Source organism: Empidonax traillii, unplaced genomic scaffold, assembly GCF_003031625.1.
Source record: "Empidonax traillii isolate 1590-97213 ecotype Southwest subspecies unplaced genomic scaffold, ASM303162v1 scaffold74:size2480735, whole genome shotgun sequence".
Lineage (NCBI taxonomy): Eukaryota > Metazoa > Chordata > Aves > Passeriformes > Tyrannidae > Empidonax > Empidonax traillii.
Window position 1 is genome coordinate 1,941,905 of NW_020955267.1, and position 27,868 is coordinate 1,969,772.

Below are 27,868 nucleotides of genomic sequence, written 5' to 3' on the forward strand. Positions count from 1 at the left end.
CGGTAACATAGCAGCAGCTCATGGGAACCTACGAAAAGATCAAAAGCAATTAGATTAAGCTGGAATAGTCAGAAGCTGAATATGCAGAAACAATCCAGTCTTCAATGGGTGAACTTGACTCCTGAAAGAATTGGGGGGGGTTCTATTTTACATATATGTGAGCAGAAATCTCAATCCCTTGGCACACCCTAGGAAACATGAAGGTCCCAGAAAGGGTCAGTGCTGCACTGTGCCAGCCAGCGATGTGTGTACAAACCTGAGAGGAAATACAGACTCTAAACAAGGGAAAATAATTTGCTGTACCCAAACTGATCGGAGAAGCAAGGCCAGTAACTTCAGATATTCAAAAGACAGCGAGGGCTGACAAGAGGTAGGAAAGGGGTAAACTGGAACCTTCATGTGAGCCTCCATGAATTCATGAGAGGTATAATTGAACATAGTAGTTAAAAAATTCAACACCACTTCCTGTCTTGTAATGTTAACTGTTTACCTTACACTATGTTTTATTGACTTTATTTAGTGGACTCTAAAGGTTAGCAGAGTGCAAATGGTGATGTGTGGATACACACAAAGTATTTGATGTCATAAAATAAACCCATCTGTTGGGGACTTCTCATAAGTGACAGGCAAACACCTAATGCTGAGATTGAAACTGTAGATTAAACAAAAGTTAGTGAAATTAAATAACCAGGCTTCATTTCAGAGCTAACCATGGGCAGTTCACCCCTACTTGCTGAGCTATTGTTTCAGTATCCAGAAAGTCTCTGATAACTGGTTTAAAACTTAATGACAGTTTAGCCAAAGTATCAGGCTGGGCACAGAGATTTGCTGAGCTGCTTTGCTATCAGGGTTAGTTACCCTGACACTACTCATGCTATGTTATTCACGCCAATTTAGCTCCCTCTTCTGCTTCTGCAGTACAATCCCCCTCTCAGAGATGTTGCATTTTCAGCATCCAAATCTCTGATGAACTGTAAGTCTTCAACACTGCTCTGCCTCTCAAGATATTTCACAACTTAATAAAAACCCCGATAAAAGTTAATACTGACAGGCATTAAGCACAATGTGCAGGAACACTTGGCTGAGCAGGTGTCAGGCAGGTTTTCTCTTCTGTAGGCCTTACTGCTCAGTAGAAGCTGTTCTGAGAGAAAACAGGTACTTCTCTTTGAGCCTCTCTTCCTGTTACTCATTTCCCTACTTGGCACTCAAACTGTGGAAATAAACACATATGCACACACACACACAAAAGCTCCTGACGTCACTAGGAGGAGATGTAGCAGCATGAGAAAAGAGTTGGTCTGTTGTTTGTTTGTTGGGTTCTTTTAATGAAAGGACAGAGAAACTGACTTTTTTTTTTTTCCCCACAGCAAAGAACCTGCAAGTCCCTTGGCCCTCTTTCTACATAAGCAAAAGAAAATAATAAAACCCAGAATGCCATGAAGCCAACTGACTATATGCATATTTCCCTTTACTCTCTTGGAAAAAAAACCCAGAAAACCCCAAGAAAAAGACTCCAAATACAGGAGTATGAGTTTAAACATTTATTTAAACAGAAACTCCAAACCACTCCACCCTTTAACCTTTCAAAAAAAGACAATGACAAACTAGTTTTCAGCCAGTGTCAGAGCAGGCATAAGTTGTGTTCCACTATAACAACTCAGGAGCAACACTAGCAGGAGACCAACACATATGGAGCTAGCACTGCATGAAGGGGAGAAGTAAAAAGGGTTTGAAACTGCTCAAAGGCACTTCTGCCCACTTGCCTTTCCGTTTTTAGCCCGAGACAAAAGTGCTGGCTTTAAACTGCTTTTTTTTGTTGCGTAGCTGGCTGGTGTGAAATCCGTGGTCTGTAACAGGCACAACCTGGATAGCATGAATCCTCTAAGGCACATATGAGATTGCGGAGCACAGGGCATCCTCTGTCAGGAACCCTGATCCTCCACTAGATCCAAGGGGAATCCAGTCTGTGCACCTAGCTTCCCAACTGCAGAGCATTGAGAAATGAGGATAGCAGTGCACTGCAGGAGAGCGACTCCCATCAGCTTGGTGCTTGCTTATTTGACATGGCTCAGGCTCAACTTTTCACTCCTCAAAGGCACTGCTGCAATGTGACCAACAACCCTCAAGCCGGGACCCTGACCTGAGAACTGGCTCCAAGGCACATGGGGGAAAGGAGAGCAGAGTCACAAGCGCAGCCAAGCGCCGTGGGCACACCGGGGCGCCTGACACTCACACCTCCCAGGAGGCCTCTCCTCCTGTCCTGCCTTCGGTAGCAATGGACAGGCACACCGGTATGATCCTCACCCTGGACACTGCACTGGAGAGAACGCACTCGATTCAGCTCCCATTCACTAGCAATAGGCACCAAAAAAAAATTTAAGGAGCATTAAGTTACCAGCAAATGGTTTGGTATCCACCTCTAGAGACAAATGGGGAATGCTGAATTCCCCAGAACAGTCTCTCGAAAGAAGTCTAGCAGAGGTGACGGGATAACCACCTCCAGTAGACCTAAGGCAATTCTAGTAAGCATGCCATTGATGAGGATGTTTCAAGCCTGATGAAATGACAACCCCACTCTCACAGCAAAGGTGAGACGAACTCAGGACTTCCTGGAGGCTTCACATAAGGTGGGGGAGGCTAGCTGCTCTCAGGAATCCTACCAATCCCATAAGCTTACTAGAAAGTTAGTTAAGGGGAATAAAGTTAACCTCATCCTCTAAAAGAAAATGAAGAAATCTTTAACATCAGACCATACCTCTTCCCATCTCAAATTTTCTTGGGAAAGCCTCTCACTTTTTGAAGGAAGGTGAATTCCAGATGGAGATTTGATCATTCATGGTCATTAGGGAAGGCTGCATACTGACCACTGCATTAATGACCTATTCTGGGTAGGAAATGGCATTCCAGCTTCATCAAAACACTTGAGTGGAAAAACACCGATTCTTCCCACACCCACACAGAGCATAGGCACAGGGGCTGAACAGAAAAGAAGCCAAGCAGGGAGCAGCTACAGGCTTATGCCAAAAAACCAGAAACTCTGGCACCCAAACCAAGTTGAACAGCTGGAGCAAAAAATGGGTAACTTAGTCTGAGGGCCAGACACTTGGTATCTGGTTGGGAAGCAGGTGGTCTGAAACCAAGAACTAGAGATCCCACCTCAGGCAATCTCTGCTACTGCTGTGGGAAACGGCACCTGATTCACTCATCTCAGTGCATTGCCTGCAAGTTGGAAAGCCCTCGGCACCCAGAACAAAGTCTTTTAAACTCTGTCTGTACAACCAGTGGACACAGCCATATGGCCAGAAGCTGTGCCTCCAGGCCAGGGGATATGTTGTCTACCATTATCTCCCTAAGAGGAACATTTCCACTGCCTCCAGAATGAGACATTCGCTGGTCCCTCTGCCCCTGAGCAGAGGGATGCAGCCTCACCAGAGGGGCCTTACCATGCGGTAGGGAGAGGATCCTAGTCCTTCATCCCTCTGAAGTGAAGGTGGCAAGTCTCAGGGTTCAGCCAGCTTCAGTACAAAACATGTTTCCTCCTCTCATCTAGAGGTGCAGTGATGAATACTGGGGTCCCAAAGGCAGCTCCCAGGAAACAGTGAAACAATGAAAGGGCCACAAGCTGCTACTGGAGCCATTGCCATAATGGGGCCGTTCTGCCTCACATGTAGAATTGACAGATTAGGTACAAAGAGGAGCTGCTGCTGCTTCAATCACTGAGCTGGCCTAGAGCTCAGGAGCCCTTCCCCTCTCAAACTCACTCCTAGTTCATATCAAACGTACATGGGTGCTGCTCTGGAGCCTCCGGCCTCGCTCCTTGTCTGCGAGTGACCTGAAGCCAGGAAAGCCGCTCTCTGCATTCGGTTAGTGTGCTGTGAAGTTAGATGGATCCCAGTGGGCTCAGGAGACTAGAGGCTGGAGCGGCACGAGTCCGTTCCCAGGAGACACCAGGAATCTGAATCCAAGTCAGGTTTCGGATCCACTTCCACCTCCTCTTTGGCTGTCTGTGTTCCTTTGGAATGAACCTCCACCTGCCAAAACACACAGCAGTTGCCCAAACAGCTCTAGGACTAACTGCTAAAAAGCTAGAAGCTATACAAGCCACAGTTTGTATTCTCCACAGCCATTTGGGACTCTCTGACTGCCCATCCCTTCTCATGAGGAGAAATAAAGAGGAATCCCAGGTCCCTCAAAGAATGGGCTGTCCTCACAGAAAACTCCTTCTTGGCTTCATTCCTGTTTTGCTACTACCAGAGCCAGCATCAGCAGCTCATACAAGCTGCTCAGTCCCCGCCTCCCATTCTGCCCTAAGAGAGGTGGCTGTTAAGAGCTGCTTCCCTCTGCACAGCCTCCACAATCTACACAGGAGCGTGGTGAACCTTGAGCATGGATGTGCACCCAAGTGATAGATGCTCACCTGCTGTATTCCCTCCATCCCCCTACAGAACCGCTGGAGTTGGGCATTCAGACGAACGGTTTCCTGCTGCAGCTTCTTCTGATCTTCCAGACACTGTAAAACCAGGCCTCGGAGGTGCGTCACCTCCACCTGCAGAGCACTGCACATGCAGCCTGCCGCAGGAGATGCGTCCTTCCCTTCTGCACACGGCAAGGTTGGACTCAGGCAAGGAGGCTGCAGGGACATGAAGGGAAGTCAGGCCAGATTTGAGTGCAAGGCCAAGAGTTGTATATGCCATTTTTTACTTTGAGGAAAAAAAACATGCCCAGAATGTTCATCCCAGCTTGTTTCCCAACTTCTCAAACTTCTAGCAGACAAGGTCAGCAAGTCTTTAGCATTCTGTCTTTAGTACAAAATCAATAGCTTCCTCCTTTTACTGAGAAAGTTGTTCCTGTTCTCCTATCACCAAAATCCATCCAGTTTAACCCTTTTTCCCTACACGTGGGATCTAAGCCTCCTCTTGGCACAGAAAACTCCCGGAATAAGGTAGTCTCACAGGCTGTAATTTCTCAATGATTCTCTAGATCAGTTCTTCTTCCCATTTCACAGAAAATTCTGCTTTCTAAATTTCTATCTTCTGGTAGGCTTCTGGGCCCTTGGCTTCTCTTTTTTTTTCCAATTGCATTAACCACATTTTCCCACAGAACTGGTCTCATTACTTTAAATCTGACCAAGCCCCAGCATTGTGTTCTAGATATTTGTGAATTGTTCTCTTTGCAGCATCATCTCTGATTATCATCAGCCCCATTTTCCTCATCCAGATGAATTAGGCCAATTCAACAGCCTCTTCCTAGCTCTCCCCATAATTCAAACATTGCCATTTATGGTCCCCAAGAGCTTTTAGCCAAGCATTTACTTGGATAACATTACCCAGGGCTCTGTTTTGGGCTTGTTTATTCCAACAGGTTCCTCAGATGCTACTTTGAGTCCCTGAAGTTTCTGGTAAGGAAGAGTCTCCTTCTCAGGCTCTGAAGATGCCATGCTCAGAGGAAAGGGGCTGTCAGGCATGGGGATGAATTCAGCATTCTCCAGCTCCTAAATACATAAAAGCAGCACTGTTAGGCCTTGCCAACTTTCTGCAGCTTGTTTCATCTTCTCAACAAATGCACCAACACCCTCTTGTGGTTAAAAAGGCAGCAAGGCCTTAAGGGCTCCCCATTTTAAGGCATTTCTGAGACACCACGTTACCTTCCGCAGCCAACCAGGGCAGGAGCTGCTGTCAGCACTGTTGCCTCCCTTAGCTTCTGTGGTGCTGATCCAGCCCCCCAGCTCATGATCAGCTTCCATGGTTCCCCGAAAGCCTCCACTGGGATTGGGGGTTTCCGCTTCCTGTTCATTATCCTCTTCCTCTCCTCCTCCAGTTGTGCTGCTCTGAGCCACTAGCAAACAAGAGTGAAAACTTTATACTTTTCCCACCTCTGCTATTCCTGCTGCCAAACCCCAGCTGGAACAGAGAAGATGTGTAAATTTGCGCTGTATGGTCACAATGAGGGCACATGCTAACAGTGTCTCCCTCAACAGTTTAGCTCCCAACACCCCCTGCAGGCCTCCCCACATGGGCTTGTGTGATGCAGTCTTTTGCAGCTTCTTGGCCCCAGACATCCCACAAGCCCCCGAAACTGGACTCTACCTCTTCAGCAGCTGCCTTATCACCTTCCCTTATCAGCTCCCTTCAACGAATTTCTCTCAGCTTTTCCTCGTCCAATTGAAGTCCCACAACTACAAAGGCCTCTCTGCACCCATGTTCTTTCTCCTCTGTTTCAGTTGCTGCTTTCTCAGCTTTGGGCTATCTCTTCCCATCCCACCGACTTGATTTCCTCCCTTTCAGCTCTTCTGTGAGCCTTTAAAACACGGAGAAACTATGCTGCAGTCCCAGACTGCATCCACTCAAACTAACCACTGAAAGGACTTACACCACAGCTCCCCAGGGCAGGTTACTCACCAGTACCAATGGACAGGCCACTGCTATTGGATCGGATTGTTTTAGAGTTCAACACCTTTTCTGCAAGGAGAGAAGCACAGTTTCAGTTAGAGTGCCACATGGAAAGAAACACAACCAAGCCACATGGAAAGAAACACTACAAAGCCAGTGTAGATGGCCTATAGCTCAGCGCAGCTTCCCACATTCCCCCTCAGCAGTGTGGCCTGTTCCCAGGCAGGATTTATACTCTAGGTCCTGGCAAGGGATACATCACCATAAACAAGATCCCAAACCTTCATCCTAAACTTACACTTACCAACAATGATGATGGTGTGCCAGCCACGGCAGGACAGGTCTGGAACGTGATGCAATGATCCAAATATTGGTCGAGGCCACGAGGTACAAATATCTGAGCCATGAGCTCTCTCAGTCGATGTCATTGCCAGACGCCCATTCCCACCGTTACCCCAAGCAAAGATATGGTTGTCTGAGGAAAAAGAAATTCAAGGGCTCAATTCCCTCCCTCTTTCTGTAAGGATCAGTCTCCCTGCATTTAATGAATGCTATCCCAAAGTATCTAATCCACCAGCTTCAATTTGCCAAAACTGAGAACAAACCAACAACAAACCTAATAGGCAGCCACTAAGTCATCATCTGCAGCCCCAGGGACAGCAAATACTTGGCACTGCACTGGGACAACTAAGGGGCACGACAGTTCCATTCTAGAAGGATTTATTTATTTCAACACAGTGCTGGGGGCGTGGTGTAGGAAATGCTCAGTGGGAGCCAGTTAACCACCCTGCAGATCAAGCTTAAAGTAACCCACCACAATTTGGCAAAGACCCACTCACCGTCAGTAGCAGCTATGGTGAATTCATCTCCACATGAAACCCTGATCACCTGCTTACCCCCCAAGGGGCCTCCCAGCAGGTTAATTCCCAGGTGCTTCTTATAGTCCCCAACACCAAGCTGTCCGCACTTGTTGGAGCCGAAGGTCAGCAGGCGGCCTCGCTCTGAGAGGAGGAATGAGGAGACAGTCACAGCGAGGGCCCGACTTTGGAAGCAGCCATGCACACAGAGAATGAGCAACAGCCCATGACCAGGAGGGACTCTGCTGAGCAGCCAGCCAGGCTGGAAGGGGACAGTGCCAGCCAAGAGGAATGGGTTCAGCCTGGAAATATCTCCCCAGTTCCTTCTCCCACTATTTCCCTTTTCTGGTGCTAGGTGTTGGGACTCCTCACAGCCCTCTGACTGACGTCTCTTGGGCAAAGCCTGACTTGGTCATAAATACTCCACTAGCCCAGAGTATGAGCCTTCCCAAAACTTTTTTTTCCCTTTAAAAAATGGAAGGCTGACATTGCTGCTTCAGCTGGCCAGGAAACAACACTGCTGAGAAACAGGAATCTTGGGTTCCTGGAGCAGGCATGAGACTTGCAACCAAGAACACAACCCCAGTGTGAACCCCTTGGCTTCTGTCAAGGGCAAAGTTGATGTAACATAATTCAGCAACCAGCATTCACTTCATAACACAGAGGGCTCACCATCAATGGAAGCTGTGTGTGTCTTCCCTGGAGAAATGGTACGGATCTTGTAGAAAGACAACTGCTTGGCCAAAGTAAGGGAAGTGGCATATGGCACCTCACAATATGTCTGAGAAAACACATGCAGGTAAGCACAGAGTGAAAAATTATACATTCATCTGCTAAGACCTCCTCGAGTAGCTCCTGACAGACCACAACATTAAACCTAGACAGTCCCAACACAGGTATGGTAAAGAACTGCCAGGATCCATATCACTGGCTAAATCACCATAGAGCAGCTCACTCCATTTCATGACCTCAGATCTGACATACAGGGCAGACAGGAAACTGAGGAACAAATTGCCCCTCCCATAACCCCAGTATCCATTATCTTGGACTGGAATTAAAAAATTGGCATGAAGCTAATGAACGCTTTGTCACAGGACCTCCATTTCCCCATATAATACTGACTGCTGGGAGCTGGAGCCAGGGATCCAAATTCACTTACATCGTGGTTGATTATCCCCGACGTGCACTGATTCAGGCCCAGCTTGTTGAATTCGTTGAGTCCACATGCCAAGACTTTGCCTGTCTGGGTGAGCAGGAAAGTTCCATCACAGCCACAGTGAACAGACACAATGTTTAAGGTCTTTGGAACATCCACCTATATGAAAGAAATATATCCCAAGAAAACAAAAATCCCAACGCTTACTACACAGGAAGCTGGCACATGGAAAACATGCAGGGTTACTAGTACAGCTAGTCTGGACACTGACAGTAACAAATGCAGTTATTTTGAATGCAGGTGTAAGGAGATCAAAAAGTCTGTAGCACACTGAAACTCGGGTCACAATGTAGAAATTCAAAGCAGACATCAGTAACCAGCACAGGAGCCATAGAACTGGTACACAGGCATCCTGGTCAGCTGGGGTCTACAAGCATTAGACCTAGTTAGGTAAGCAGGGCTGTGTCTGCGCTGTGCAGGTGTGATACTGTGTGATCACAGGTATATGGCTTCGGGGCACATCCTTATAGGTTTCTAAGCCCCAGTAGGTTTCAATTACCCTCAGCATTGTATTTCAATGCAGCTGCACCGCTGTGAGTTTCCTCTACAGACCCAAGGTATTCCATTTGGTATTTCCCACTATGATTTCCACAACATTAAGCTAGTATTTCTAGTTCAATCATGGAGATTCAGAACAATGAAGCTCTTAAGTCACAATGCTGTCTGGTTTGGGAGTGGTATGCCCCTCTGCTATGATCTCTAGGGGGAAATGAAGCAAAATTAAGTGAGGAAGCAAAGTTAAAGGCCTCGCAAACTCTATGGTGCCTCAGAAAAAACACCTGAGCCTCAGAGTTAATATTTCCAAATAGCAACTAATTTGGATTTATGTCCAGGCATATTTTGAGAAGAAGTAGTCACAGCTCTACCTTCTGAGGGGTGTAGTGGTCTTCTTCTGAATCCAAGCCTAAGCGCCCTGCATGAGTGGAAACACAGAAGTTAGAAATGGCCTCACAAGGTGCCCATCTCATCCCTAAGAACTGGTAGTGTCTCTCCATAGTCCCAAAAGAATCTCCTTACAGGAGAAACCGGCTGCCTTACATTCAGCATCACCCACCAATCCTCAAGGGAACCCAACCCCAATCATAGAACCACTGTCCTACACACAGGGAAGCCAAGAGGCACCTAGAGCCTCCCAGAGCAAAGTCCTAAAGGCTCAGTCTCCAGTTCCTCATTTTTACAAGGAAAGAAAACCCCAAATAAACAACGTTCTTTTCCCCCAGGGGATACAGGCAGCCCTCACCCAGGCCCCGCATGACACACCTGCACCAAGCCACTTTCTGGGCAGGCAGGCCCAATGCTTTCAGGCTTCGAGGAGACTCCACCTACCGTACTCTCCACAGCCCCACGTGTACACTTCTCTGTTCCTGGTCAGCACTGCCACGTGGTTATCTCCACACGAGACCTGCTCCACAGGGTTGGTAACAAAGAAATCCAGCTGCAGGGGCTCAAGCACTTCAGAGCCATAAGCCTTGTCAATGCCAATGCATCCATAATAGTCTGAGCCAAAGGCATACACCTGGCCCTCATCTGAAGGACACAAAGAAAAGCTTAGTCAGGCTATTCTGTCTTTAGTACAAGCATGTATGGAGGCAACACATTCACTGGTAAAAGCAGGGACCCTGCACAGCCACAAGGAGCTGTACCCAACACCCAGCTTCATCACCAAAAAGGAGCACATCCTTAGGAAAACACTCATCCTTCCTGGGAGTCAATATCTTCCTCTGTGTAATGTTGATCTATCTCAAATGTGGAGATGTAATCTATCTCAAATGTAATAATGTTAATACTATCCTCAAAATGAGCGATGAGTAACATATGGAGCTTTCTCCTTTGTGCACAAAGCTGCTCTGCTAATCTTACGGTGAAGGCAAACACCTCCACAGCACTGCATAGTGAGGGAGCTTGTCAACGTCAATGCATCCGTAACAATCTGAGCCAAAGGACTTCCAGCTCTCACCTGTGATGCACACTGTGAAATCATCTCCACAGGACACCTGGCGAATGGCTTTTCCCTGAAGCTTCTCAACATGCTTTGGCTGCCGGTAGGAAGCTCTGTCTCCATGTCCCAGCTGCCCATGCAACTTGGTGCCTCCCTGCATATTCTGCAAGACAGAAATATCTGGTGAGGTTATATATCCACAACCTCAGAGATGGTGCCAATAGTTACAGCACCTCAAACAAACAACAGAAGAGAGCAAGGAACATGAGAAAGTGTGGTAGCTACTCTAGGGAAGAGACTATGTGGCATAATAGCAGGCAACGTTCTCAACAGTAGCACAGGCTAGTTATGCACTAACAAGGAGTGATCCAATCTCAGGTCACCAGCTGCTCCTTTCTCACCTGCCAGGCTACAGAACCCTCTCTACTGCAGGACTGAAATTCATCCTTCATCTTTCTGACTTTTCTAAATTCTAATGGCTGCAAAGAAATGCATAACATGAAACAAAAGTCACTGAAATGGCCTGACCTAGCAATTATGCAGGAAAACCAAAACAAATAGTGTTGAAACTAAAACTAAAATAGTAATAGCCAGAAGAAGGTTTTCAGTGGCCATTCCTGCAGGAACACCCAGCAAATCACTTCAAGTTGCTCTCCTCTCATTTGGATCTCTTTCTTTTCCCACCAACCTGCCAGTATTTTCTAATCTGTTTTAACAGATTCTGTATCATCAATACAAAAGCTCATGGAAGCCTGGAAATACAGAATACCTCCATGTCACTGACTATCTAAGCCTGAGACGTTGTAAGTGTTGTTCAAAATGCATTATATGCCAACACTTTTTATTCACTCCAAATTATTATAGAATTTCCACTCATCCTAACAAGCAGAGTTGTTTAGTGTAAGACATCTCCACTTTCATCCACAAGTTGCCTCACAGATGACATCCATATTACAAAAAGTCACTCAATCCACCTATTCTGATCTTGGAAAACCCTCCTCAAAAATACACGAAGCCAAGAGAGCATCACAAAGCCTCCAGTGCGTTTCTAGTAGTCAGGAAAGGAATGAAGAGATGTTTGACAGCGTTTGCGCCTACAAGACTACCACGTACAACCCTCAAGTGCATAGCGAGTCTCCAATACCCTTCCTGTCACAGTGGAAAACCTCTCAATAACACACTTGTCTTGGGAGACTTGGGTCAGTCCCGAATCAGATGGCCTCACAGTGTCCACTGCAATCAGATTTTTCACTTTGCAAGTTTCCTGCCCATTTGATTATGAGAGGCTTGTGAATGTTCAGCAGTGGACCTGGACTCCTTTCCCACCCTTACCCCCTTCCTGCAGTTTCTCTCACTTACCACCCAGGTGTAGAGCTCCTTCTCCACTGTCACCACAGCGAAGTGAGTGTTACCAGCACACACCTGGCGCGCACTGCAGCCACTTTTGATGGCATCCAGCTTCTGGGGGGTGGACTTACCACCCCCCCAGACATACACCTCACTAGTGCGCGAAGTCACCACTGCAATGGGAGCCTCGTTCATGGTACTTGACCTGCACAAGACCCCCCGACAAAACACATGTACTTTTAATAAAAGTTTAGTTTAATGAGTTTGCATTCATTGTCATCACTCATTTTCCTACTGTTTTCTAGCCGTTTCCCCTTCACAACCAATCATGGTTTTTATTTTCACAAACTGTTCTTCCAACAAACTGTGAACAAGCCATAAACTGGGACAACTTCACATAAAGTGCTCAGATAGTGATAGTACTTCCAAGTTTATGAGGAAAAACTGCTCAAATTCTGACAAATAACAGAAAACCAGCTATACACGTCACAGAAGCTACCTGCTTCACAAAGCAACTCTGCTTACAGTTCCTTGCTGGGAACTGGGGAGAACCTCTGCTCTATCAAGTTTTATGGAAGATACTTTAATAGTCAACATTCAGACAGTCATATTCCTCCTGCTGAAGGGAATCTGCGTGAAAGGAGTGGTCTACATTACTTCTCAGATATGTAGGCTGTTGTAAAGACTACATCCTCAGTAGTACAGGTTAGAGCTGGATGGGACCTGCTGAGGTAAGGCTCCAACCTTACCTCTGGTATTTAAGCAGGATGTAATAGGCAGAGTAAAACATGGGACATTCAGTGATCTACTAAACTACTATTCCATTACAGTTGTCCCAGGCTAATACTCCGAGCAAAGTTCCTCTCTAGGGAGCTGTTCTCTCCATACTTCCTTTCAAACACATGTCTAAATAATTACCTTGGTCGCTTATTTGGCCCATTAAGCAGTGTGACTTTCTCTTCCATTTCCCTGCCAAAGGAGAAAAAGCATTTTAGGAAACAGCAACATTGCCCAATGCAATTTACTGACAGGCAGCACACTCAGACTGCTTTCCTTTCCAATAAAATGCTGCTCCCTCTTGGAGGAAATGTGGCAGCTGTTTACCAGCTCGCAGCGACACACAGTAATTAGGGCAGAAGTAATGTACCACACAGCTAACAAACTTGGAGAAGAGCTGAGGGCAACAACTACATATGTAACAGAATATGGCCAACCAATACCCATATTGCACAAGAATAACCTTAAATGGCTAAATATTATCAGGATTTGGGCTTCTAACAGAGCGAACAGCAAGACAAAACTCAAACTTTGCTGATCACCAAGTAAAAGAATATTGATATAAAGGACAAAGTCTGCTGCTCCCAAAGCAACCAATGTGGGATTGAAACCACCCAGAATTATGGTCCACCTTTCATAAAAAGACAGTGTGTGCAGGTTGATGGGCAAACTAAGCTAAAATGGGCTTTCAATGTAAGTCTCTCCCAAAGAGGGAGGCAACAAAAGGAGAAAGTGAGGGCCTCTATACTGCACGATATGAATATTTTGAATATATATATTCAAAATGGTGTTTTCCAATGACCATAGGAGGATCTCTGAGACTCTTTCTTCAGAGATTTGAAGAGAGGGAACCAGCATTCTTCAAAAGAGTCTCAGAAAAGAATGCCTCAAGGTCCTCAATACAACAGCTTCCATGACAAAGGATGCAGAGACCTTTCCCACCTTACCCATGCACCAATAGAACATCAGGTCAGAAGACAAGACTGTAAGAATGCACTCCTCTCCTAAAGAGGATGAAGTACTTCAGTAGTACCTCACTAGTTCGCACAAACCCTCCTGTTTTCCCTGACACCCACCCGGGTTTCAGGCAAGACCACTGGATTACCTCCTGCGTTTGCTGAGAAGGGGATGTTCAAGCAATTCATCTGCAGTGGGTCTCTTCTCTGGGTCCTGAAAGAAGGAAGCAACAAGTAATTCTCTGGGAAATACTCATAATCTTGGTCCACAAGACCTCATTCAAGCTTGCATGGACCTCCTTCCCTGACTACCTCCAGAAGGGAAAGGAATTAATTAAAATATTTAGAATGAATAAGGATAAATGCCACAGATGTGCAGGAGGGACTTCCATGCTCTGAAGGTACTATGCTTTCATGAAATTAATTCTCTATGGAAAGGCAGAACCCTAAGACACTACTGAGATGATACTCCCAACTTCATAGCACTGAATTAAAAAATAAGTGCTTTTGCCAGCCCATTCAGTAATTGTCCTCTGAGTAAACCCAGCAGCCCTCCAGAGACTGGAGGACTGAATGGCATTTTGAGACAGTGCTTTCAGAGGACTGGAGAAAGCCCAGCACTACTGATGCCTCAGGCCTCAGAAAAATTACCCTGCATCGACAACCCACATGCTGAAACGGGCATGTCATTCCCCTTCACCCCTGAATTCCATGGCTGAGGCAGCTGGGAAGGGGTGTCTGAAAATTAAAAAGTATTTCACCAACCTGATCAAGGCAGGAATTCACCATCTGGATCAGTTCCCGAGAGTAGACAGTGGAATCAACTTCCATGGCGCGATTTCCCTGTACAATCTTCACACAGAGATTCAGGGGATTCTAGGCAGAAACCATAAACCAGCCGTAAGGGAACTGAACTGGACAATGTGTCCAACGGGGAGAGATGCTATAGACCACCATTATTTTCTTCCTCCATCTCTGACCAGGACACATCTCTCTTCTTCCCTGCCTAGCAGGTTCTCCAGAAACCTAATGATAATTCCTGCAGAAATGGTACCTCTGATAACCAGGGCTTGGCAGCAAGATCCAGCTTCCCACCAAATTCTCCAACACTGCAGGGAGGATAGGCCTCTCCCTGCATGGAATCTCCTATGCAGCATACTGAGAAAAAGTCAGGGAAGGATGGTATTTTCACATCGTGTCTTTCAGGGTTACAAAATCTTGCACTGTGGCAACTAGCAGCTTTTCCATCTCATGTCACAAGCTGGCAAATCACGTATGTCAGCCAGCAATGCTCCCTTTCACCCTCCCCAAGCCAGCTTGACCAGACATTTCTTGCATCCAACGTTTGAGAAGAGTAATAGGATTAGATCCTATAAAATCTGAAGGGTGGAACTTTTTGCTACAGAATGCTACAAAGAAAATTCACAACTAGTAATGCAGAAAAAGCAAGAAGACTACAATCACAAACTTTCTCCTTGTAGTCAAAAAGATATTTCATGCACAGCCACAATACAAATTAGCACTTTTTGTATTCTGCATCTGATAAACCTGGGCTGCAGACAAGGATGAGTTTGGCAGAAGCCAGAGAGGCTTCTGCAAGAAGGCAGAAAGGTGATCTGCATGAAGGCAAATCATGCAGGCATTTTCTCTGGCTATAGGTCTCAGGTCACTGTTTTCTTAATCAGCAGATTTAAACAACAATGAAAGAAAAACATGACTTAAGAAAGCTATGAGCCAAATGTGAATCTTAGGATGATAAAAAATAAGGTCACTTAATCCATCCTGGTTGGCAGACTTACAGTGGCATCAAAGGTCCTCTTCAGAGTAAGCAGCTCAAAGATGACACAGCCCACAGCCCAAATATCTGATTTAAAGTTGTATTTCACACCCTGGCAGAGTTCCGGGGACATGTAATATGGAGTTCCCACCAGCTAGGAAAAATAATATTTAAAAATCAGAAATGACCCAGCAGCCTTCACTTCAGGAGCTCTGTATCCATCACGTTCACACAGGACCATAAGCATCTGAGCTAGACACTGCTCTGACACAGCACTGAAGTGACACACCCCATCAACATCTGGAGGAGTGGGAACAAGCCCACTTCTTCCCTTCTTATCCACAAGCCTGTTCCTGAATTTCTTAAAAGATCCTAGACACCTCTCTGCTCAGATCCTGATGTGGTACATATTTCTCAACAGACTAGTCATGAGAACACAGCCAAGGACTTGCCCCTCTCTTAAACAGACTACATTTAGAAATAATTAGGGCCTTACGTACTGACCAGGCATATGGAAACTCTCACAAGAGGTTGAAGGAAAAGGTATCCAGCAAAGCTTTCAAGTACAGATGCCAGCCTATGGCTATGAAGCCACTCTGATCACAAGACACTGCCAGGACAAAGGTTACTCTGTCTCAGAGGGGTTGCTTTTGGGTCAGTACGTAGAAAGCTGGGTTGAGTCTCACCTGAAAGGCTTCAGTGGTCATTCCTGAACAATTGGTGTAAAACAAACACCCCCAACACACAAAATCCAAAACCCAGCACCTAAATACAGAAAGCCTCCCAGGTACTGCAGAAATAGTGGCATAGCTCAAAGTCACAAGGAGACACAGAACAAACATGGTAAAAGATGTAAGAATGAAGCTTCCAGATGAATGGAACTCAATCCTTAGCAAGGAACTAGACAGAAAAACAAAATGAGGAAGACATGATTTAGAAAAAGGGGAAATATTTATAGATGCCCTTTTTTCAACTCTCTCAGCAAAGCTCCAAGGACTACAAAGCCTCTGCAGTACACTGTTTACCTAATGGGCACTTTCAGAATCTCCCCTCCATTTCCTGTTACAGAGTGTGACAGCTACAGAGCTCTGTGAGTCCCAGCCACAGGAAGGTTTAGAAGCCCAGATAGCTGGAGTATCACATAGAGAACTAGGACACTGCACCCAAACACTTTCTAAGCCAAGGATAATCTAAGCTTTCTGTAAGACACAGACATATTTTCTCTATCTTTCTTGCTAAATGGGAGAAAGAATGATAAGTTAAGAAATCAGTGTTTAGTAAGCAAGATGTAAACATTCTACAAAATCACAATTTTACTGTTACAATTACAAATAGTGACAACATGTTTTGCACTTATTTCCCAAAAATGACTTCCAGCCTGCCACTGGTCATTAGATTCATAAACTGAACAACTAGCCCAGAATACAGCCAACATATACAGAATGAAATCCAGCTGAAGGTGCATAGTTCAAAATTTTTCATATGCAAAAAAGGAAAAAAAATGCTCATGGGTGTAGGTGAAGATGATCACAGCCAACACAAGCAAAAACAAACCCTGAAATTCACAGCACAGACCACATTTTTTCTGAAAGCTAGAAGGCCATGAAAAGTGTGATGAAACAGAAGTGGTTTTGCTGCAGTGCAGCTCAGCAATGGCTTTATGCAGGAGCCTTGAATTACCACTTACTGTGCAACTGCACAATAGTGATCATGTTCTGGAGGAGGATTGGCAAGTATTTAACTACACATTCCTAGCAGAACACCAACACCTGGCATTAAATCTAAGAATACAGCTTGGTAAGGGGAAGTGTGAGTTGGCTTGTGTCCCAAACTATAACAAAGGTCTTTAGCAGATAGGAGCTCCAGACAGTGTCTCCCTTTCCAAGCCTAATGCTCACCACAGAAATTAATGGAGTTGGGAAATCCAAGCTGAGCCTTTCAGGTGCCTGCAATACAGCTTACCCTGTCTCGTAGCTCTGGCTGTGAAAATGCTTTCTGGCAGGGTCTGGAACAAAGAAAAGCTTGACAGCCTTCTGGTAGAATTAATCTCTCCTACAAAGCTTTGCCCCCCTCCAGGAACATTACCAATAAACCATACACCTGGTTACCATAACAAGCACTATAAGTGCCTTTCTTGCTTCTTTGCAATTCAGTTCAGAGACTGAATATTAAGGAGATAGGAGACGTGCCTATGAAACAGGGTAATGTCAGGCATGCACATCCAAGTTATTTCAGATCCACTTGAGGCAAAATTTACCTGTTAGCCCAGCAGCACGACAAAACTAATTTTATTTGTCGAGCTGGCCTTAGCCCAGAGGGAGTGCACTGTTCTGATGTGACTACACTGCTGTCTCTGTATGTAACCTGGGGGCAAGGATAACTGCAGGCTGCAACACATCAGCAAATATGCCAACGTTAGTGAGATAAAGTTAGGAAGTGAAGTTGTAGCAAGGTGGGGGTCAGTCTCTTCTCCCAGGTAATAAGTGACAGGACAAGAAGAAATGGCCTCAAGTTGTGCCAGGGGAGGTGTAGATAAGATACTAGGAAAAAGTTTTTCACTGCAAAGGTGGTCAGGCATTGGAACAAGATGCCCAAGAAAGCAGTTGAGTCACTGTCCCTGGAAGTATTCAAAAAAAATGTGTGGATGTGGAACTTGGGGACACGGTTTAGTGGTGAACATGGCAGTGCTGGGTTAACAGTTGGACTGACCTTTTCCAACCTTAACAATTCTATGATTCTATAACATTGAGGAAAATTGAGGGGAGAGGAAAAGGAAACTAAAAGAAAGCAAGTAGCAAGAATGCACAGCATCCCTGGTCTTCTGCAAGGCATGCAGAGATGAAAAAAACCCCAAAACTCAGTTTGTGTTGTGAAGAAGGCAGATACTCACAGTCTCAGCCATAGAGTACTCAGAGTTCAGCTTCTTTGCCAACCCATAGTCTCCCAATTTAATCAGGTTTGCCTTGGTTAGAAAGATATTTAATGTCTTTATATCTCTGAAAGCAGAAAAAGAAATGCAAACACTCAAATATATTTCAACAAATTACTATACCTTTCCCCCAAAATGAGGTACTTGCTACTCTGCCAGCATTCTCTCGCACATACGCAGCGTTCTCCAAAGGCAGTTTTACCTCAAATACCAAGGCAGTAACTGCAGTTACACAGGTTTTATCACATTCCCCACGCAAATACAACACAGTTTAAAAAGCTCAGTCTTCAGAACCTATGTAAAGGCCACAGATCAAAGATAGTTCTTTCCCCCCTCTCAGTTTCTTCTTGTATGAAGGTCATGGAGCAGGTCTTATTTTTCCTGGTTTTATAAATAGATCCAACCGAGGAGTCGCTGAGCTCACTAAAAACATAAATGTAAGTATGACTAGGTATGTATGCAAACATAAACACATACATGGAGGGTGTGAAACAGATGCCACTCTTGAACTTAAGCATAACATACTCACCCCTCGAGAACAGCATTTTATAATATGACATACGATTCTAGCCCATGAGTTGGCAGGGCTGATTGAGAAGGCTTTAAACTAGGTTTGAAGGGGGCAGGGGCTAAGATCAGGCTTGCTAGAGACGAGCCTGGGGGCAGCACGCCAGTGTTGGGGATGAAATGGATAGTCCAGCTGAAGTGCATCTACACCAATCCACCCAGCATGGACAACTGGAGGAGCTGGAAACCATTGTGCAGCAGGAAAGCTATGACATAATTGCCATCATGGAAATGTGGTTGCATGACTGAAGTGCTGCAGTGGATGGTTATGAGTTCTTCATAAGGGAGAGGAAAGAGAGGTGTGGTGTTGAGGTGGCTCTGTATATTTGGGAGTGTTTTGACTGTACAGAGCTGAAGGACAGTGATGATAAGGTTGACTACCTATTGGTGAGAATCAGAGGGAAGGCCAACAAGGCAGACATTCTGGTGGGAGTCTATTACAGATCACCCAACCAGGATGAAGAGGCAAGTGAGATGTTCTATAAGATGCTGGCTGACATCGCAGTTGCTAATTTTTGTGGGAGACTTTAACCTGCTGGATTGTCTGCTGGAAACTTGACACAGCAGAGAGGAGGCAGTCCAGGAGGTTCCTGGAAGATAACTTCCTGACACAGCTGGTAAGCAAGCCTACCAGTGCCTGCTGTTTCCAAACAGAGAAGGGCTAGTGGGAGATGTGGTGGCTGGTGAATGGTGCCACATCCAGTCACTAGTGGGGTTCCCCAGGGCTCACCATTTCAGCCAGTCCTGTTTAATATCTTTATCAATGATCTGGATGAGGGAATTAAATGTACCCTCAGTCAGTTTGCAGACAACTTCAAGTTGGGTGGGAATGTTGATCTGCTGGAGGGTAGGAGAGACTCTGCAAGGAAGATCCGGACAGGTTGGATCCATGGACTGAGGCCAGTGGTATGAGGTTCAATAAGGTGAAGTGGCAGTTCATGCACTTTGGTCACAACAACCCCATGCGGTGCTCCAGGCTGGGGGAAGAGTGGTTGGAAAACTGCCCAGTGGAAAAGGACCTGGTTGGCAGCTGCTGACATGAGTTAACAATGTGCTAAGGTGGCCAAGTCCAATGGCATCCTGGCCTGTATCAAAAATAGTGTGGCCAGCAGGACCACGGAAATGATCGTCCCCCTGTACTTGGCACTGGTGAGGCCACACCTCGAGTCCTGTATCCAGTTTTGGGCCCCTCAGTATAAGAAAGACATTGACCTCAATGCTGGAGCATGTCCAGAGAAGGGCAACAAAGCTGGTGAAGGCTCTGGAGATGAAGTCTGATGAGAAGCAGCTGAGGGAGCTGGGGTGGTTTACCCTGGAGAAGGCTCAGGGCAAACCTTATTGCTCTCTACAACTACCTGGAAGGAGGTTGTAGAGAGGTGGGGGTTGGCCTCTTCTCACAGGAAATTAGTGACAGGACAAGAGGAAATGGCCTCAAGTTACACCAGACAAGGTTAAGGTTAGATATCAGGAAGAATTTCTTCACTGAAAGGGTTATTAAGCATTGGAATGGGCTGCCTAGGCAAGTAGTGGAGTCACCATCCCTAGAACTGTTCAAGAAACGACTGGCCATGGCACTTAGTGATGTGGTTTAGTTGATACAGTGCTGTTCGGTCAAAGGTTGGACTCAATGATCTTTGAGGTCCAACCTTAATGATTCCAAGATTCTATGACATACTATGCCCAGAAGACCAAAAGGCTGCTGTCCACAAAAACGATGAACTCCAAAATTCATTGAAAACACTTTCTCCCTAACAGAATAATCTGTATGTAGTTTCATAGACCAATATAAGAGGCTGTCAGTGGAGAGGAAGCCCGCGCTGTACAACATGCTTCCCAAGGCCAACACTTCATAACACCTTCTTTTCCTAAAGTACCATCAGCAACTTCCCAGCGTAAACCAGGAAAACATCAAGTAATGCAGCACTTTGCATTCATCAGCCTGGGGCATCACAAAGTACTGGGTCACTCTGACAATGTCTGCAGCAGAAGGAAATCAGTGCAAACATTTAAGTAACTGCTCAATTCCTTATTATGGAAGGATTTGGGGCCACACGTGTCCAGAGGTGGTAAGCAGGAAGTCACTGCAAAGCAGAACAGACATGACATCTGCTTCCGGTCAAAAACTCAGGTGCTACTTTGCTGAGTATAGGGTACCAACCCTTCATTGGCAAGGTTTGCCAATTAGCAAAGATTCAGAATGGCAGCAGCCAGGATGCTATCCTACAGAAAACATCCTCACACAGCTATGCCCGTAACTTAGTGCAGCACACAATCCAACTGTGCTGGAAGTGGCTGTCTACCTCTGTGGTACTGCCCAGGACATCACAGCCTCCTTGAAGCACACATAAGCCATGAAGTTTACTGCTACCAAATACAAAAGGGCAACAAAAAAGGTAATTAGCTACACATTAAAATCTCAAGAGTCACTATCAACAAAATTACCCTTACCGGCTAAAAGACTGTACAACTATAACACACTAAAGAAATAAGATTCAGCCAAATGCAGGACAAATCTTTGTACGGGTTATATTACAGCAATGCAGTAATGCAAAGTTTTCATCACTGTTATCCTCCAGGAATTACAGAGGGATGTACATATTGGCTTGAAGCTGCTAATTGTGAAGCAGGTAGGAAGTACCTTTGGCCTGTGGTAACTGCCCTTCCTACCCATTTTAGCAAACATCATTTATGTGCTATAGCAATAAAGGGCAAATTTACTTCCTTCTTATATGGATAAACTCTTCATTCACAAAGCTGCAACTCCATTTTTAAATACAAGATTTCCTGCACATTTATCACAAGACAGTTTATAGCCCAATAAAATTCCTTTACAGAAGTGATACTTAACATCTAGGCAGTCCAACTGCAATTTGGAGAGAAGCTCAGTGGTTGCTTTAAACACAGAAGCGAAGGAGTTCTTCACTCACAACGATGAATTGCACTGGTTATCTCACTTTTGTTGCCTGCCACACTTACCTGTGAAGAATTCCTGCTCGATGAATGCAGCTCACAGCTGATGCAATTTGAAAGAGATACCAAACCACCATCTGCACAAGTGGAAATATAAGCATTACATGAGGCTCAAAAAAAAACCCCACAAAAACCCACCACAAAACCCCGCATGTCCCTGTCACACCTGTCACACTGAGGCACAGCAATAGGGTCTGGTCATACCATTTAGGTATACCCTTTCAGGAGTATGAAAATCTAGAATTTCCTGTTTTGGAAATCTCTGAAAAGATATTCCAAAAGGTCAGTTGTTCTACTGCCATTCATAGTGTCTGTCTTGACAAGTGTCACAGAATTCGATAAGTGAAAAGACTTGGAAATGACAACTAATGACCACATGTGAAACATCTACAGTTGTGCTCTTTGAAATCCGAATTGTGATCATTTAATATTGTCCACGAGACAGAAAGCATTAAAAGTCACTATATAAAACAAGTAAGTGTAATCATCCACCAGCTCAGCATACAATGAAAGCAGACAGCAAAAAAGCAAGCTTAAAAAAATAAAAAGAAAAGAACAAGAAAGATTCAAGGAAATTACTTGGAAAAAACCCTACAAAATGGTTAAGAAGGCAGAGAAATCAAGTACCAACTAGGAAGAAACACAGAAAGATGTTTTAAAATTAAATGTTTGCCAAGATGATAAGGTGATGAAAGCCTGCTCTCTTTCATTATTCCTTCTTGGAAGTATAAACAGCTTAGACAGTAGGAAAGGAAAACAAGAAGTTTTGGATAGTCCATAAATGCTTGCAATATTGAACATGAGCAGAAGGATGCCAGCCCCCAGATAAACACAGAAATTCCCTACCAGCAATCTGTAAAAAATTTTGTTGAAATAGTCAAATAACCAGACAGACACCCAGAACATTAGGTCAGCCCCACTGCTCCCTCAAACCAGTCCAAATTACCTCTTCTTCAAATAACTTGTCTTTCTGTCGCAGAATCTTATCGTAGAGGTTCCCCCCTGCAATTACAAGTTAATGAAAAAGAGAGGTTAATTGCAGCAGTTACTTTGCTCTAGTGCTGCTGGGAATACTCAAATCCCCTAAGAAATCTGATCAACCACTACAGCTCTCTCTCAGCAATCTTGACTTAAACTGGACTGGCACTCACAAAATTAAGTTCTTCCATCTAAGAACTTCACTGGCATATTTACGCTTAAGCAGAGATGATTCTTTAACACCACCAATTAATACTCTCCAAAAAGCAAATCAGCAAGCTAGGCAGTCCCTAGCAGCCCCTACTTTTTTACCTGTGTTTCTTGGAGTATGTAAACATGTATAACCTGTACATCAAATCACGTGAGATTGTCCTGCTCAGCGTTATATACAAATAAATTTAAAAAGAGAAATAAAGCAATTTTAAGGTCAGAGTAGTCCCTGAAAACACAATTTACTGCCTTTCCCAACTTACTGTCCAGCTCTGACCTACCTCTCCTTCATCTGCCCTGCCAAATACATGGATGTAGAATTCACAAAGCCCTGACAACAGCAGCACCACCAAAGAATCTTCAGGGCACCTCATAATTTCAAGAGAGCAGACTGAAAATCAAGCACAGCTAAAAGAAACAATGCTGAGGGCTGCAGGTAGTGAGACTGTCAGATCAACATCCAATCAGTAAATCCCAAATCTCTGATCACATCCTGTTGCTATTCCAATTCCCAATTATCATATATTATGTCCTAACAATAACAGATCACTAGGACCTTTCCCATTCCCACAGGTGTGGTGCAAGACAGCTTTTAGATCTACGATTTCCATGGGCCTGTCAAGTGGTACCCGGCCAAAGCAGGTCACAATGGCTCCTTTGCCTCCTCGAGGAACTTATTTCAGACTTCCATGTTAGAAAAATGTTCCTAATTAAGATTCCCTTCACTTAATTTCTCCTCATTCAGCTTTGCTATAACTTCTCAACATTTCTTTTTTCTGCCCTATGTTCACATTTGCAAACTATCTAGAAATCATTCTTCACATTCACAATAAAACCAAAATATTCGCGTCTGCCTCTTCTTATGAACCTCTTTCCTAGTGATTCAGACTATGCAGGCTTTTAGTCAATTCTGTTCCTCATCTCTCATTTTTCCCATTTTTTTTGCAGCTTTTCTGAATGAAAGAGCAGCGTGATAGGTACTACATTGCCAAAATCCTACACAAGTAGACAAGTTAGCTCCTGACTCATATAATCAATACACAGATACAAAAATCAAACTAATTCACTATTTGTTTCATCTAATCACATCTAACGTTCTGACGTAGGTTGTTCTGTCTTCAATAAATATATTTTATAGGATATTTCTTCCCAAAACTATTTCAGATATATTCACTGATGTTGTTCCATGGTAAATCCAAGTCTTATGAACCATGATACACATGGAACTAAAGGCAAATAAATCAATAACTTGGCTTCCTGCTCTGTAAAATGGGGGCAACATTTACTCAAATTTGAAACTCTTTTCTAGATCTTCAGAAGAGATGTGCCAGTTAAACAGTAAAACCTTTGGATTCTGAGAAGTGTCCGACAGTGACCAGTCCAGCCTTACTTGAAAAATTACTCACAAATTATCTTGGGCTTGTACACTGTAAAAAAAGTCATGGAGACAACTATTAATGTATTGGCAAAACCACTGCACATAAGTCCAACTAAGATTCCCTCTTTTCTCATGTGCCTTGCTCGATACCATCAGACATATTCAGGCAACGCAGGCTGTACACCCATCTCTTGGTTATTACCCTGAAGTAAAACAGCTTAGAGCATTAACAAAAATGTGCACAGACATCAGTACTAAGCAGGACCTCCAACAGTAGTTGGGCCCTCCATCAATTTATAATTGCCCCAAGCATGCAGTCTTTTCAGGGGAGGTAAGTTAACTCACACAGAAAGAGCACCCCTAAAATAAAAGGTGACTCAAAGAGTTAACATTCCCCTACTCTTGCACTGGACTCCACCCTGCATAAGAACAAAAAGCAGAGAAGCAAAACTAGCTTTAGCCAACCTGCCATCCAGAGTGCTTGACACCCTTCAAAAAGACTTTGCACAACTCTTGTGCTCCCCAGCCTGTTCCAGAGAAAACAATCTAAGGCAATAACAACAAGATGATAAGACTTTTCCAGCAAAACAGTTTCTGCTGATGAGCCGAAACAATGCAAGCCCTATACATACACCAGACACTTAGCTAGGAGAGCTGTCTTACTCATCCAAATAGGAAACACACTGCAGTTCTAGACAGGAATTCTGTTCCAGCAGTATTACCTGTATATGACCTCCTCTTGCTTCTGCCTTAACAGCAGCCTCAAGTTAGAACCTTATATCAAATCCTTCTATTGCTTCCTCCCAACAGGGACTGTTTCCCCTGCAAACTCCAAACACCATCATTTGAACTGCTTTTGGATGGAATTTTAAAATTTTCTCCACCACCAGAAGGACCCAGTTTATTGTTGTTTTGTTTTAATACTAAATGTAGATGCTGAAAGACAGGAAGAAGTCCTGATTGCAGTGTGACAGGAGATTTTTAAGCCTTGATTTACAATTGCCAAATTATAAACCTATTTAAGTGATGCTACTGAAAAAACCCAGCCCTGCTCTGTACTGGCAGAGAGGCCTAAATATTCCCATAGTCTTTTCCCACTGCCCACCTTAAAGAACACAGCAAGGTGCACCAAAAGTGTACACTACCAATATCCCACTTCTTCCACTGCACCAGCCATTCAGAAGACTCAGGAAATCATCTACTGCCCGAACTGGCTGCACTAACTTTGATTTCTTCTTTTGGCACCTGAGACACAAATCAGAAAGGTTCTCAATCTCTTCTTAAGGAGGTACGCAGCAGAATTCACCTCCACTCCTCTGCTCCCCAGAGGATACCCCCAGAGATACTCCCTGCAGGTTCTGCAGGAAGGTGACCCAGAAACGTGGTAGGTGCCTCTTTGTAAACGGGAGCAGGGATCTCACCATTACAGTACTCCAGCTCAATGAGCAGCGTGGTGTTATCCATGAAGTGATTGTAGTATGCGATGATGTTCTCATGCTGCAACAGGGCAAGGATAACAATTTCGTTCAAAGCATCACGACGCTCTTTTTCTGACAGCCGGGTCAGGTCCACTTCTTTCCACACTACAAGTGAGTCATCCTGAAACACAAAAACATCTTTTAATTAAAACCACATTGCTCTGAAGACAATAGTATGTGCCTTTCTAGCAGGAAATTAAAATTTCAGGGAAGGTAAAAGACTTTCTTGTCTCTTACAGATTTCAGACAAATATTCTTCTCAACATAAGTTTTGAGGTTTGCTGTTTGCCCTTAGAAATAGCAATGGCCCGAACCCATTTTTCTAGCTGGCCAACACTCATTTCGAGAAAAAAACCCAAAACCAAAACACCAAACTGAGGGAAAGACACAGAGTTTGTTCTATTTCAATAAAAACTAAACATACTCCGGTTCAATAAAGGGAGAACAGTGTATTTCCAACCCTATAACTGCAGGATATTGTACAAGACCATAAGCTGTCACAAATACTCGAAAAAAAAAAAAAAAGCCTAAAGCAAAAAAAAAACCAAGGAAACAAGAATAAATTTTGTTTGCCCTTGTTAGGCCCACCCATGTTGTCAGCCATGCCATGAGTGATCTGTTAAGTGAACAGCTTTCACTTAGAATTGCCCAAGCCATGACATCTCAGGATGGCCAGATGTCTCTTGGCAACTAAGTCAAGCACTTTTCTTTGACAGCTGCTAAAAACCACAACTACAATTGAAACTGGATGGGATTAAGCCACTTGGGAGCAACAGGAGGACTAGCTTTTCAGGCGTCTCCCCTGATTATGCTGAAACACCGAGCACGTGGGAGAGTTACCTGTATGAGATGCCCCCACGTCTTCTGTGACTGGAACAAAACACAGAAAAATGAGGAGTCTATTAGAATCAGAAGAGTCTCCACATCTCCCTGTGAAACTTCAGGGGACCGAGAGACTGACAGCGCTCGCACCCGGGCTGTTCCCAGAGCGGCGCCGCGGGCTGTCACCGTGAGGCTGCCGGTCACCCCAGGGGGATGTCGGTGTCACCCAGGGGCCTGTCGGTCACCCAAGGGCCGAGCCCTGCGGCGGCTCCTCGGGCACCGCGGCCTCCAAGCACCGGCCTCTGGCGACCGCCCCGCTCGCCCTGACAGCGGCCCCGGCCCCCTCGGAGCAGCCCCGGGCCTCCTCGCGGGGGCGGTGGAGCGGGGCCCCTCTCCCGCCGCCGGGACAGCGCACCTACCTCGGTGCGGCGGTACAAGGTGGCCTCGCCGAAGGCGCCGCGGCCCAGGGTGCGGATGGGGATGTAGTGCAGCTCCTCCTGCTCGCCGGGCAAGCCGCCGCCGCCGCGGGAGCCGCCCCTGCCCGAGGACTCGCTGCCGAAGTCAGAGCTGATGGAGTCGCAGTGCCGCTCGTACTCGCCCAGCGACATGGCGACGGAGGCCCCGCTCGGCCCGGCGCTCCCTCAGCGCGGCCCCTCCGGCCCCGCGGGCTCCATGTCGGCTCCCCACGCCGACCCGGAACCGCTTCCCGCGGCACCGCGACCTCCGCGCTCCCGCCCCGCCGGGCCCGGCCCGGCCCCCGCCCCGCCCGCCGCGGGCCCGGAGCGCTCGGAGTGGCGGCTGGACGCGGCTTCGCTGCCCGGGGAGCCAGGTGCTCCTAGTTATTTGCTTACAAAGCTTTTAGTAATAAAAAGCTGTCTGAAGTAACTGATTTATGTAAAAAACGTAATCACTGTTTCTTATTGTACAGATGTTATTTTTTCTGTTTGCTTAACTGTGCTACACGTAATATACATTACTGAAAAATAACTGGCACAAGGGAGAACACACACACGGATAAGCACCACGACTGTATCCCGTGGACAAAGATCTACTGGAGAGGTGAGGGCACCTGCAGTGGGTACACATTTCACACCATTAATAAAATGCAGTGGTGCCACTCACAGTCCATGGATTCTCCCTCTGACCAAGAAATAAACTAAAAGCTTCATAAATATTTTAGATTTGGAGCTGTAGTAACTTCTCTGTAATAAAGAAGTATTAGCAACCTTAATCTTAGAAAACTGATTTATTTTCTTCATAGATTATGCACACCATCAT

General features: G+C 45.3%; 1 protein-coding gene across 2 annotated transcripts; it reads right to left on the reverse strand.

Annotated features, from left to right (window-relative positions):
* Positions 1 to 1,526: 1,526 nt before the first annotated feature.
* On the reverse strand, positions 1,527 to 27,276 carry NEK9 (NIMA related kinase 9). 2 transcript variants are annotated; one of them, XM_027880797.1, is made up of 23 exons: positions 27,155 to 27,270; positions 27,010 to 27,046; positions 25,712 to 25,889; positions 22,671 to 22,726; positions 21,731 to 21,801; positions 18,149 to 18,254; positions 15,281 to 15,412; positions 14,247 to 14,357; positions 13,631 to 13,695; positions 12,667 to 12,717; positions 11,761 to 11,953; positions 10,420 to 10,564; positions 9,789 to 9,989; positions 9,329 to 9,375; positions 8,406 to 8,561; positions 7,919 to 8,027; positions 7,229 to 7,390; positions 6,694 to 6,864; positions 6,399 to 6,458; positions 5,645 to 5,835; positions 5,327 to 5,491; positions 4,418 to 4,630; positions 1,527 to 4,031 (listed from the first exon to the last, which is right to left on the reverse strand). In XM_027880797.1, the coding sequence occupies exons 1-23, from the start codon at positions 27,196 to 27,198 to the stop codon at positions 3,909 to 3,911; spliced, it is 2,787 nt and encodes a 928-aa protein (XP_027736598.1). In that variant the 5' UTR covers positions 27,199 to 27,270; the 3' UTR covers positions 1,527 to 3,908. The 2 variants fall into 2 exon arrangements, with proteins under 2 accessions (XP_027736598.1, XP_027736596.1); XM_027880795.1 differs by having other exon boundaries at positions 27,010 to 27,276.
* Between the last annotated feature and the right edge of the window lie 592 nt (positions 27,277 to 27,868).